The sequence below is a fragment of the Sinocyclocheilus anshuiensis genome, unplaced genomic scaffold (assembly GCF_001515605.1).
Source record: "Sinocyclocheilus anshuiensis isolate Anshui unplaced genomic scaffold, SAMN03320099.WGS_v1.1 scaffold429, whole genome shotgun sequence".
Taxonomy (NCBI): domain Eukaryota; kingdom Metazoa; phylum Chordata; class Actinopteri; order Cypriniformes; family Cyprinidae; genus Sinocyclocheilus; species Sinocyclocheilus anshuiensis.
This window is the reverse complement of record NW_015539859.1, coordinates 413,898-426,844: the sequence shown is the minus strand read 5'-3', so window position 1 is coordinate 426,844 and position 12,947 is coordinate 413,898. Positions and strand designations below refer to the sequence as shown.

At 36.5% G+C, this 12,947-nt stretch overlaps 1 protein-coding gene across 2 annotated transcripts in view; it reads left to right on the top strand.

Annotated features, from left to right (window-relative positions):
• The window catches only part of raf1a (Raf-1 proto-oncogene, serine/threonine kinase a), a 29,377-nt gene that overhangs the window by 7,284 nt on the left and 9,146 nt on the right, over positions 1-12,947 (top strand). The window contains exons 4-11 of one of the 2 annotated variants that reach the window (XM_016481254.1): positions 1,930-2,032; positions 2,126-2,283; positions 2,651-2,743; positions 4,388-4,487; positions 8,254-8,278; positions 8,395-8,489; positions 10,161-10,278; positions 10,353-10,437. In XM_016481254.1, coding sequence (XP_016336740.1) covers positions 1,930-2,032; positions 2,126-2,283; positions 2,651-2,743; positions 4,388-4,487; positions 8,254-8,278; positions 8,395-8,489; positions 10,161-10,278; positions 10,353-10,437 — 777 coding nt within the window. Of the gene's footprint in view, positions 1-1,929; positions 2,033-2,125; positions 2,284-2,650; positions 2,744-4,378; positions 4,488-8,253; positions 8,279-8,394; positions 8,490-10,160; positions 10,279-10,352; positions 10,438-12,947 lie in introns of both variants that reach the window. The other variant, XM_016481253.1, reaches the window with a different exon arrangement.

The following is a 12,947-nucleotide window of genomic DNA, read 5'->3' as shown; positions in this document are numbered from 1 at the left end:
TAGTATATGTGACCCTGGAGCACAAAACCAGTCTTAAGTTGCTGGGGTATATTTGTAGCAATAGCCAAAAATACATTGTATGGGTCAAAATTATCGATTTTTTGTTTTATGCCAAAAATCATTAGGATATTAAGTGAAGATCATGTTCCATGAAGATATTTTGTAAATTTCCTACCGTAAATATATCAAAACTTAATTTTTGATTAGTAATATGCATTGCTAAGAACTTCATTTGGACAACTTGAAAGATGATTTTCTCAGTATTTAGATTTTTTTGCACCCTCAGATTCCAGATTTTCAAATAGTTGTATCTCAGCCAAATATTGTCCTATCCTAACAAACCATACATCAATGGAAAGCTCATTTATTCAGCTTGATGTATTAATCAATTTAAAAAAAATGACCCTTATGACTGGTTTTGTGCTCCAGGGTCACAAATATGCTTTCCATTGGGTCGAAAGAAGTCTGGTTTCCCGTTGTGTTGTGTACGCGAACCGCCGCAGGGCGCACACAGTCTGCTCCGGTCCAGAGACACGATATCACGGAGCGGATCATATGCTCGAGTTGCGCAGACCACAAACTATATCAGACCCGTTTGAATTCTACACAGAATGCTATATTTTATAGCGATTCAGATCAGATTAGGAGGAGAAACGGTTAGACAAACAGCACTGGCGAGTAGAAGAGATAACACCGGTGTCCTGCACCAACATAAATGACCCAATTTTCAAGCTACACATCCTCAGCATCATTATAATCACTGTTTTGCTTTAGTAACAGTTTCATATTGAATCTAAAGGGCTGATCTATTAGACTGTGGCTGTCATACGCTGTCAAATGCAGCTTTACCGATCTCAAAGGCTCTGGCTCAAGCTGTGATATAAACGAAGCGATATTGGCTATTTAAAAAGGGGTCGATATGTCTGCTCGATATGTCCCGCCCCGTCTTACTGTTCCAGTTGAAATTACGTCACCACATAGCATAACGCTGCGTGTTTCAAGGCACTTCAGAGGACCTTTAAGACTGCGCATTGACTGGTCCAGCCTGAAAACTTTTTTTTACCGCTATTTGAGAATAAGAAACAACATTTACAGTAGAGTTTGTCAGATTCTATTGAATTTACCATTTCTATGAACAATACTTTTTGTTAACTTTATCATATGCCTTTAAAATAATAATAATAATAATAAATTCTCATTTAACTTTTAACATTTAAAGTATTGTGAGGGTATTGCATCGTGAGATCAGTAAACCGAATCATGATGTGAGTATATCACTCAGTATTAACTGGCTAAACAAATGCTGTCTACACTCACTACATGCAGCATCAGAATCACTTCTCTTAAAGTTCTTAAAAATCGATGAAGAATTAGAGGTCGACCGATAGTGGGATTTTCTGATACTGATTATGACTAAAATTGGAAGATATGTCCAATATGATATTAACATGATTTTGATTCTAATTCACTTAACAAGATCTACTTTACAACACATCCTCTTCGGAGTACTCATGTTTATTGCAATAAATTGAATTACCTTCAACCCCTGAAATGAAAATGTACTGGATCCTCACAAAGCATAAGTGATATCTTTTTATTCAAAACGGTGAATAAAGACAAAAGCCAAGTTCCCGTCCTTGCTGTGTAACATGTAACCCGGGAGCATGCAGCTAACAGCTAATGTTGCAGTTCTCCAAAGCAACAACTAGTTAAAAACAAATGAATTATCAGTTTAATTGTCTTAAATGGTGCTGATGATGTTTTGTCCCACTCGTTGTATAGATACTGTAGTGTACATGTAAAACCGTATACATTGGCCTTTAGAAAGGGGCAGGAATAAGCACTGCGCAAGCATGTACAGAACAGTCCCACACAGTGCTCACGCAGTTTTTGTTGATCTCATGAGCTACCTTGTGTTTATGATTACAGCAAGAAGTCTCGTATGGACTGGAACACAGACTCTACCTCGCTCATTGGGGAGGAACTTCTAGTGGAGGTTTTGGACCATGTTCCCTTAACTACACACAATTTTGTAAGTGCTGCAGAGGGGTTTTTTGTGCATCTTGAACATTTCATTTCACGGTTAATAAAAGAGTCCTGAATCTATTATTTATTTCCTTTTCAGGTAAGAAAAACATTTCTGAAATTGGCTTTCTGCGACATATGCCAGAAGTTCCTCTTGAATGGTTTCCGTTGCCAAACATGTGGCTACAAGTTCCATGAGCACTGCAGCACAAAAGTGCCCACAATGTGTGTCGACTGGACCAACATCAGACAACTGCTGTGAGTGTTTCTTATATACTCGCAGAACATATCCAGCAACTTAAAAATAGGGTTTGCACAATCAAAAAAAATGTTTCCATGATATGATCAGATGATTTATCGATCAGATTCACTGCAAATAGTCACATCAGTATTTGCTTCGAAAAGACCCAGTGTGCGTAATTCAGATGTTACATCGTTGTACCATTAAATATGCTCTTGGTAAGTGCAGTTTGTTGGTGGTTCACTGACTGTGGACTAACAAAAATATGCTTCACATTCAAGCTTAAATTGTTCATATGGTAGGAAAATGTCTTATTACCTACTTCAGAACAAAGAAGTGAGTAGAATTATTCAGAACGCATGACACTGATGTGACCTTTGACAGATTGTTTCCGACTCCTGGCGAGAGTGGGACTCCATCTCTCCCTGCACTTACATCTCGGAGAATGAGGGAATCCCTGACGAGGATCCCTAGCAGGTAACCGCTGCCTCATCTCAGACTGCTTTGCCCCCATTTCAGCTTTGAAACCATTTGTTTTCTGTAAATGTATAATGGGCCTCATTCATGAGTTCGTTCGTACATATATAAGTAAATTCTGAGTAAGGTTGCAAAGGGGTGGAAAATTTCCGGCAACTTTCCAAAAATACCTGGAATATTCCCAAAAATCCTGGAAAGTTTCCAAAATTTCTGGAATGTTTCCGAAATTTACTGGAAAATATGTTGGTGAAAATTTTTCCACCTTTTTGCAACCCTAATTCTGATTAATTGGCGCATAAAATGGGCCTTTCCAAAAACACTCTTCTGGATTTACAAACACATCATAAACCTCAGATTTGTGAAAACTCATTAGCTCGTGTTTCATGAATGCGGCCCAGTGTATGTACATGTGTGTGTATATATATATATATATATATATATATATATATATATAGAGTATATGAAAAACATAATAATAAGTTGCATACATCAATAATGCTTTATTTAATAATAGTTTGCTTCTTGTTGAGAGGTCTCCTATTACTTCCATAGGCAATCCGATTTATGTTTTTGTCTGATGGATAGTAAAATTAAAAAAGAAAGAGAAAAAAAAAAAAAGACTGAATTGAGGACCCAAGCAATATGTGGTGGTCTCTTTTGACTTGGCTCTTTAAAAAGGTCATGAAATGCATTTTTAAAATGATTTTATAATGTTTCCTGAGGTGCACTTATAATCTTAGTATGTTTTTTATCAGAATGGTCATAATTTAAATCTAAATAATTTTCCACCCTGAATTTAGGACACTGCTGTGATTGGCTAACGCCTTTGCATTTGAAATAAGCATTACATGTGAAACTCTCTTGAAACTTTTACTGTGTTTTTACTGTAACAACCGTCGAGTTGAACTCATCTTGCAGCGCTGCTCTGTAGCCAAACGGCCATGTGTGCCGACACACAGTGCGACGCGATTCCTGCAATCTCACCAATACTTTCCTAACTAACACAGTGGAAACACGGTAGCACTTTATTTTACAGTCCTGTTTCATAGGTACTAACCCTAAACCTAACCCTACCCCAAGTAGTTACCTTACATTAGCAGAACTTTCTTAGGTAGGTACACTGTAAGTACACGTACTGTAAAATAAAGTGCAACTGAAAACACAGTGTAGATTTTAGACTCGTTGAGCAGTGTTAACCGTGTCATTGATTATAACGGGAGTTTTGGTGGAAATGCAGAAATCAAATCATTGATAGACTCGCTTTGATCTTGAATTGACTGCGCCAGCAATTATAAAGAGAGTGATCTTTGATCGCTTTCTGTGCGTAAAATAATCACAAAATAGTTGGGAGTTTAGTCACTGGCTTGATTCACTAATGCATGCAATGCAGTAGACGACAAAGAACGTCTGTGCATGAGCCCTTTCACATTACACCCATCACAGCTCATAACGGGCATGAAATGCAGTTTCACGTTATTATACCAGTCCCCCCACCACCCCCAAATTTCTATGATATTTAGTCTCTAGATACTGCGACAGTCTGTTTCACATAACACGGTCAGTTTTTATGCTGTAGTCTGAGATGTGTGTTTCCATTAGCTCTGTGCATAGTGATTCAAACCGTGGTGTGTTCAGTTTCTCCAGCGCTTACCCCCCATCTGGAGCGGCTCTGACACAGAGACTGCGCTCCACCTCCACTCCCAATGTCTGCGCCACAGTGGCTGTCGACAGCAGCCAGATCGAGGTAAACTCTGCTATAAAACCAGCCGTCACTCCAGTCATGAAGATTATCTGTTCTTCTCTATCCTGTACTTCCACCTTTTTTCGATCTCCACTCTAGTCTAATATCCACAAGCTTGATAAAATAAATGAAAGTGAGCAGATTTGCCATTCTCCTCTCTCTTCCATCGCTCTTGTTCCCTCTTCTCTACACTGTCGTGTTGTTACACGCTGCTGGGGAGTAGCTAGACACGTCTCCAAGCTCCTGGGGCCATCAGCAGTTCTGTCTGAAGAGAAGAGTAGGTGCTGTTCTTCTCTTCAGTAAGGTTGTGTTTAAAACGGTGCAGCTGTCTTGTTGCCTTTACGGATAGATGCTTTCCTACACTGCCAGTGAACACAACAGTTTGCAAGTTTGGATGCAGCCTGTGTTTGGTGCGAAGTCCGTCTCTGAGCTTAATAATTCACTGTGCCTACTATTTATTTCCATGTTGCAATAATCAGTAATCTACTCTACGATACAAAGCTTGTTACTCTTTCATTTTTAAAAGGGAAAGTTCATTACCAACATTATTTAGTCACCCTTGTATCATATGTTGTGTTCTACAGAAAAGTGTCTCAGTGTTTCTGTATGATAAAAGTCAGTGGGGTCTGATGTTGTTCTTCAAAATGCATACAGATAGGGAATGACATGAGGGTTAATGATGGTCCCGTTTTTAAAATTTTTTTTAACTATTCCACCAAGTCTGTAACTAGTCTAGCTGCAGAGACTGGGATGGTTGTAAAATTTTTAGTTATAACATCCATACCTGTTTCCATGCATAAAACTATTTTAAATCTTATCACTTATTTTAAAAACTTGCAATGAAAATGTGCTAATAGAACTAACTAATATAAAATATAAACATCATATATTATTTTTGTACATGCATTAAATTCTAAATTTCAAAAACTTAAATGTAGGTAAAAAGAGAAACCTTTATGATAAACTGATCTTTCTCTCTCTCTCTCTCTCTCTCTCTCTCTTTCTTTAATCTATAAGATGTGCTCTTGTTTTTGCACCTAGGTCTCGTGCCCCTCCCCATGTTCCACCCTATGTTTGTATTTAATGGTTTTTGTTTTATTGTTGTCCTGCTGTGTACATTCTGTCAATGATGTATCTGTAGTTTTGTCAGTCTGCTAACAACATTGCATTGTTATACACACACACATATGCACTGCCATACCCCTTCGAATACATACACTCACATTTATACACATACAGTACGAACAGACCCACACATTAATATACATTTCTGCTTATTTTTCATTAAAACATATCATCTATCACTTTTGTAACCTGGAACGTTCGTGGATTTGGTTCTCAGACAAAGAGGATTAAAGTTTTTAACCATCTAAATAAACTACAAGCTGACATATGCCTTCTGCAAGAAACACATCTGTCAGAATCTGATCATAACAAAATTAAATCATCTAAGTACAATCATTTATTCTTGGCTCCCTACAACACAAAACAGAGAGGAGTATGCATTCTGATAAGTAAAAAAATCTCATTTGTTCATAACACCACTGTTATAAACCCTGAGGGACGTTTCATTATCATAAACATCTCAATTAATAATAGCCCAGTTACAATTGGCAGTTTATATGGCCCAAACACAGATGACCCATCTTTTTTTCCAGACCTTTTTTAGTGCCAAAGCACTAGCCCAAGGAATAGAAAAAGTCACACCATCTATAATCCATCCAGACCAAACTGGTTTCATAAAAGGTAGACTTGCATCTAACAACACACGCAGACTTTTTAACTTAATGTATTACTCATCAATTAAAAAAAAAACAAAACCATCATAGTCACTCTCGATGCAGAAAAAGCATTCGATAGAGTCAATTGGAAATTCCTGTTTTCCACACTAGAGAGGTTTGGTTTTGAGGAGTCATTCATTAATTGGATAAATATTCTGTATACATCACCTTCAGCCTCTGTCATCACCAATGGACTAACATCACGTAGCTTCACACTGCACCGGGGGACTAGACAAGGATGGGATTGTCCCAACTTATGCTGTGCTCATGGAGGGCCCAGAGGCAGCCTTACAATATCTCACTATTTATAGCTTTATTATTATTATTATTATTATTGTTGTTGTTGTTGGTGATTTGTTGCATTTGATTTGTCAACGGCAAATTGTATATCTGTTTGCATAATAATAATAATAATAATAATAAAAAAAGACAAACCTTTAATTCTAAAGCAGCAAACAAGTTTAAATATTAAAACGTATATAAAATGGTTAAAGGTTTGGAACTTTTGCATTGAAATCTTTTTAGGTCCAGTAGACATAAATATGGAAAGTAGCGTTACATCCCTCCCCATCAGCTCAGATATTTCTAATATTTTTTTCAATATTTATGTAAAAGTTTACAAAATGTTATACAGTATATCAAATTAAACAATAGAATCTACTAATTCTGTTTAAATGCTGTATTTTCTGCATCAGTTTTGTTGCTCTGTTTGTACACAGAGAGAAATGTCTCCTGTCACCTCAGGCGGTGATCGTGTGATGTCTAGTGGTTACTCTACTGTCGTTACAACTCACCCAGTGTTATAACCATCCCCAGTCCTCGCCATAGACCATACAACAGCTGCTGCAGTAAATGTACCTTACTATACTTCTTTGAAATTTAGCCGACTCGTTTTCAAGACAGCAGCATGCTATGACACTAGGCGCGTTTCCATTACCCTTCAAATTGCGCAAATTGAAATTGCGAATTGAAAATACGCCTAATGGAAACGCGTCAATTTCGCAAAAACGCCCATATATCGCAAAAACGCTTTTGCGCTCGCATGAGGTGGTTTCTCAGGCAATGCGAAAAAGGAAAAATTCGCAATGGAAACGGTTATTTACAGGTCACATGGCGTATGTAAAAAGTCATATGATCATTCTTCAATGTACTATAACTGCCAAGAAACACTTCATAAGTGGCCGCTCTCCAGTATAATGGGCTTTCCCTACTATTAATGCTTAGACAATTTACACTGCACACGTCTGCGGTGCAGTGTGGCTCTGATACGGTCACTGAAGCTGATTACGGCCACTCAATGCTTGTGTTTATGTTTTTATACAGTCTATGGTTTATTCCAGCCGCGCCACGCACGTTTCTGACGCGGCTCTCTTTGCTGCTTGTGTAAAGATACACGCAAAAGCCTCCTTTGAATAAATATAGCCAAAATCCCACCAAAATCCATTGCCATGACTTATCGCGAGAGGCAAAAGGTTACGTTTAAGTCTCATAACATTGGTTAATGGAAACGCCGTCATTTCGCAATACTTTTTTATCGACATTTATAAAATATCGCCAAAGTTTTGCACAAATCTGTAATGGAAACGCGCCTACTGTGAGAGGAAAGAGTTTGAGACAATGTGAAGTGGGATCTAAAAAGAAACCATCGAAGGGGTTTGTGTCTAAGCAAGCTCTTAAACTTTCTTCTTCTGCCTCTGTTCTGTGTATGCATGACCACAAACCCTTTCTTCATGTTGCTTGATGTCAAGAATCAACTCTCAAAAACATTAAGGACATTAAGAAGGGAATAATAGGATCGTAACTACAGTAGAGAATGATCTAGTGTGTGATTAGTTGTGTACAGTACACATCATAACAGCCGGAAACTGTATAAAATGTGCAAAATGTGCTTCTGTCTTGCAGCGCGCTCTAGGATTTGCAAGAGTGAAAATACCGATGAGCAGTTTTGTGTTATTTCTTAATATTTTTTTTGTTTGCCTTTCATGCAGGACGCCATACGCATTCACAATTCAGGTAAGAATAAATCATCAAAACAGATTCATTTGAATGCATTAACAATGTTTTTGCTGTAGTTTAGTTATAGGGCATGAATATGGATCAGGTTAATGTTTTTGGCCATCTCTCTACAGCTAGCAGCTCTCCGGATCAGAGTCCAACAGGCTGGAACCTGCACAATATGGCCCAGAGAGAGCGGGCTCCGTCCCTGAACCCTCAGGTTAAAATTGTACGTTTTGTGAAGCTCTGTCTTCATTCTGTTTGGCCATTTGTTAAGGAGTATTGTGGGAAACTCAGATGCTAAGACCAGGAGAATCGGGTCTGTCTTCAGCAGGACTCTTTATTGTGAATGTGCTGTTGTTGTTGTGCTGCAGTCTACTCTACATTGTAGTTGTACTCTACAACTCTAAATTGTAGTTAGGGTGTATACATTTTAGGGGGCTGTCCTTAGAAGTGAAGACAAAGCACTCAGGACACGACCAAGGCGTGCAAAAGATGTAAACAGTTATAGGAACTAGGGCTGTCAAAAAAAATTAGAATTTTGAATATTCGTCGAATTTAAAATAAAAATCCACATTCGAATACAAAAACGTTGCATTCGAATTTTAGGCATGCGTCAGGCAGCTTTATCAGTGGCGCACGAGATGCGACGACGATGTAAGTGTCGTTGCATTTTAATGCTTTTGTTAGTCTATCCTTATAGTTGTTTAAAAGCAACTTAATTAATTATAATTGGTTTATAAACATTTTAAACATTATGTACTTTTTTCACAGATAGTCATGTTATCTTATGCTTTGAATAAACGTGCATTAGTAATGTTTTGCTCGATGCGCCCTCTTGTGGCCTTCACCCTAACTGAAATTATGCATTTTAAATTCGAATATAATTCGAATTTTGATCATATTTAAGTACAAAATTCGAATTTAGTTTTTCAGCCAGTTTGACAGCCCTAATAGGAACCTGCTCAGACTCTGGAGTGTCACCAGTCTAATCCAATCAGCAAAACTGTACCAGTTATACATGTCCTTATCACAGAGATATAAAGAGAAGTCCACACCCATGAAAGAGCTCAACTTCAAACAGTATTCCCAGAGTGTAGACACAAAAACAGTTGCCTGATGTCTGATGATGATAATTTTTGAACATAACACTATGGTGTTTTTTGAAGTACCTTGCAGTGAATATTGTGGTGAATATTGTGGTCTGTGAGTATAAAAATCGTTTGCTCACATTTTGCATTGCATTTTCATGACTTTTAAGCACATTTTCCCCCCAAATTCTCATTATTGTTGCAGAAATGGTTGTACAGTAGTGAAAATCAGAAAGCTTTTTTAAACCACATTAATGGCAGAACAACAAATACTACAATGATGTCTACTTTACATTTGTACTTTTCAATTTTAAATATCCATTACAGTAATGAGAATTTAGTTGGAAAATGGGTAACACTTTAGAATATGTTTCCTTTAACATTAACTTAAAGTTAAGTTAATTTGTTTGTAGTAACTACACATGAACTAACAATGAAAAAAATACTTCTAAAGCATTTATTATTCTTAGTCAATGTCAATTTCAACATTTACTAATGCATTATTAAAATTAAAGGTCATATCTATTAATATTATTATTATTATTAACAATGGACAGTTGTATTTTTATTAACTAACATTAACAAAGATTATTAAATACTGTAACCAATGTATTGCTCCTTGTTAGTTAAGTTTAGTTAATGCGTTAACTGATGTTAACTAATGGGACCTTATTGTAAAGTGTTACCAGAAAATGTGTGCAATTGTTGTGAAATGTAAATAATTATAATAATAATGGCCATGAAAGGCCATGAATTATGACTGTTTAGCCTACGTCACTAAGTGCTTAACATTAGTTGCTGTTTTGTAGCGGCCGAGGGATAAGAGAGACTCGAGCTATTACTGGGAGATTGAAGCTAACGAGGTCGTGCTGCTGAACAGGATCGGCTCGGGCTCCTTTGGAACCGTACACAAAGGGAAATGGCATGGTAAGCATAGGTTAACTGCTCCAGTAAAGTCTAGCTGCTATGACTGTGTTAACTTACACTGTAACACGCTGCAGGTGATGTGGCTGTGAAGATATTAAAAGTCACCAAGCCGACACCGGAGCAGTTTGAAGCCTTCCGCAACGAGGTGGCGGTTCTTAGGTGAGATGTTCATACTGATTGTCTACAGGTCACTGTCCCCAGTTCAAAAGGGATGACATATTTAGAGCAGTATACAATATGTGACCCTGGAGCACAAAACCAGTCATAAGGGTCAATTATTTTAAATTGACATCAGACATCATCTGAAAGCTGAATAAATAAGCTTTCCATTGATGTATGGTTTGTTAGGATAGGACAATATTTGGCTGAGATACAACTATTTGAAAATCTGGAATCTGAGGGTGCAAAAAAATCTAAATATTGAGAAAATCATCTTTAAAGTTGTCCAAATGAAGTTCTTAGCAATGCATATTACTAATCAAAAATTAAGTTTTGATATATTTACAGTAGGACATTTACTAAATATCTTCATGGAACATGATCTTTACTTAATTTACTAATGATTTTTGGCATTAAAAAAAATCAATAATTTTGACCCATACAATGTATTGTTGGCTATTGCTACAAATATCCCCCAGCGACTTAAGACTGCTTTTGTGCTCCAGGGTCACATATAACAAAAGGAATATTGCAACCTGCATATTACAGTAATTAATATTCTGTCCCCGTGTACTCATGGACTGATGGATTAATGAGTGACAGTTCACTAGTACAATTTACTCAAAAAACCTTTTAAAACAGTGTTTGTGGAAGACAACAAAGCAATGCACAAAGTATTACATTACATTTTCGGAGTGCCTGTATTATTGGCAAAGGTTGTTTACTCTAATAGAGAAAACAAAAAGAGTCTGACATCTGGGAGAGCGGCGTGAAGAGTGAGGACAGTGGATTTAGCTTTTGATGCGGCTGATCCGAGTTTGAAGCTGCCTCTTTCTGATCCCATTTTTCTCCATAAAAAGCTTAATATGACCAAGTGCTTGGTTTAAAGACATCAAAAGACTCGATAAATCTGCTGAGGGGCAAACATTAAGCTACCATGCATCGGTGTAAATTGAGTGTGGTTCTCTGAATCTGATATTCGGAAAAATACTTTTTTATCTTCATATATTCTAACTTAAACCTTTATGAGTCTGATGAAAGAAAATGTATTTGTTAAAGAGAAGAATATTGACAATCACAGTATTAGCAGTAGCTGTATTAACATTAGAAGTAGTATATGCCCTTAACTCTTTCCCTGCCAGCGTTTTTAAGTTTCCAGTCATCACCAGCATTTTTGAACATTTTCACAAACTTTTCATGGCCCCCAGAATATTTTGATGAATGAATATCTGAACATGCAATATGTCAAAAAAAAAAAAAGAACAGAGCATTCTTAAAAAAAAAAAAAAATTATTCTAGCTTCATGATTAGCTTTTTTATCAAAACCTGAATGTGGGCAAGTTTCATTAAAAAAGCAACATTTTGGACAAAAAGCTGAGAAAATCATGTTTTTTTTTCTGTCTTTGCAACTCACAATTGCTAGTTTGCTTTTTTAAATTGTATTTATTTATTTATTTTTTTAATAATGAATTTAAAAGACATTATGATTGTTAGCTAATGATTACCCAAGGGGTATCAGATAATTCCCAGGTGAGATATTATAATATATATTATATATAGAAGTATTTTGCAAGCTCACGTGTCTTTAAAATTGAATGACTTGCTGTTATGTCACTGATTTGCAAAATGGAAATATGATGTGTGACTTTAAATTCATAACATTAAAGGAATAGTTCACCCAAAAATGAAAATAATGGCAGTGAATGGTGCCCCTGTTTTTGAAGCCTAAAAACTGCATCCATCCATCATAAATCCACCGGGTGCTCTGGCTCCGAGAGCCGTGTGGAGGAGCTTTATGATGGACGGATGAAGTTTTTAGGCTTCAAAAACGGGCACCATTCACTGCCATTATACAGCTGGGAAGAGCCAGGACAATTTTAAATATAACTGCGATTGTGTTCATCTGAAAGAGGGATGCCCTGAGGGTGAGTAAATCATGGGCTAATTTAAATAGAGTAAAACATTTTAATTTTAAATTCAATTTATTAGAGTAAATCTAATTTTCATTTTTGGGTGAACTATCCCTTTAACAGAGTGTATAAAAAAATGCACTGGAGAAAAGCATATTTTAAGTGCATTAAACAGCACAAGCACTTGCAGTATTGTCTTATTTTTGGCTTGAAAACATGTGAGTTGGCAATTCTGCATTTGCAACTCAAAACTGTGAACTTATCAATTTTATTTAGTTATTTAAATTAATATGCCTACATTCGTAAACAGGTGCAGTTAGTCACCGGCGTCAGTTGAAAATATAATAAAAGTAATCTTTGTGTGGATGACTGGCAACAGCTAGTTTTAAATTCTTTAGACACCACACACTAAACGACTTTAAACACCGACAGAAAACACCAATTCACATGACAGCTGTCAATCAAACTCATCAAGAATTATGCAAAAACACATTTGATTTATTTTAGCGTTTGAGATCATATATAATAATAAGACAGTATAATAGTTTTGTAATTGTGTTGAAATAGATTAAACAACAATTATTTAACAAATATTTCTGT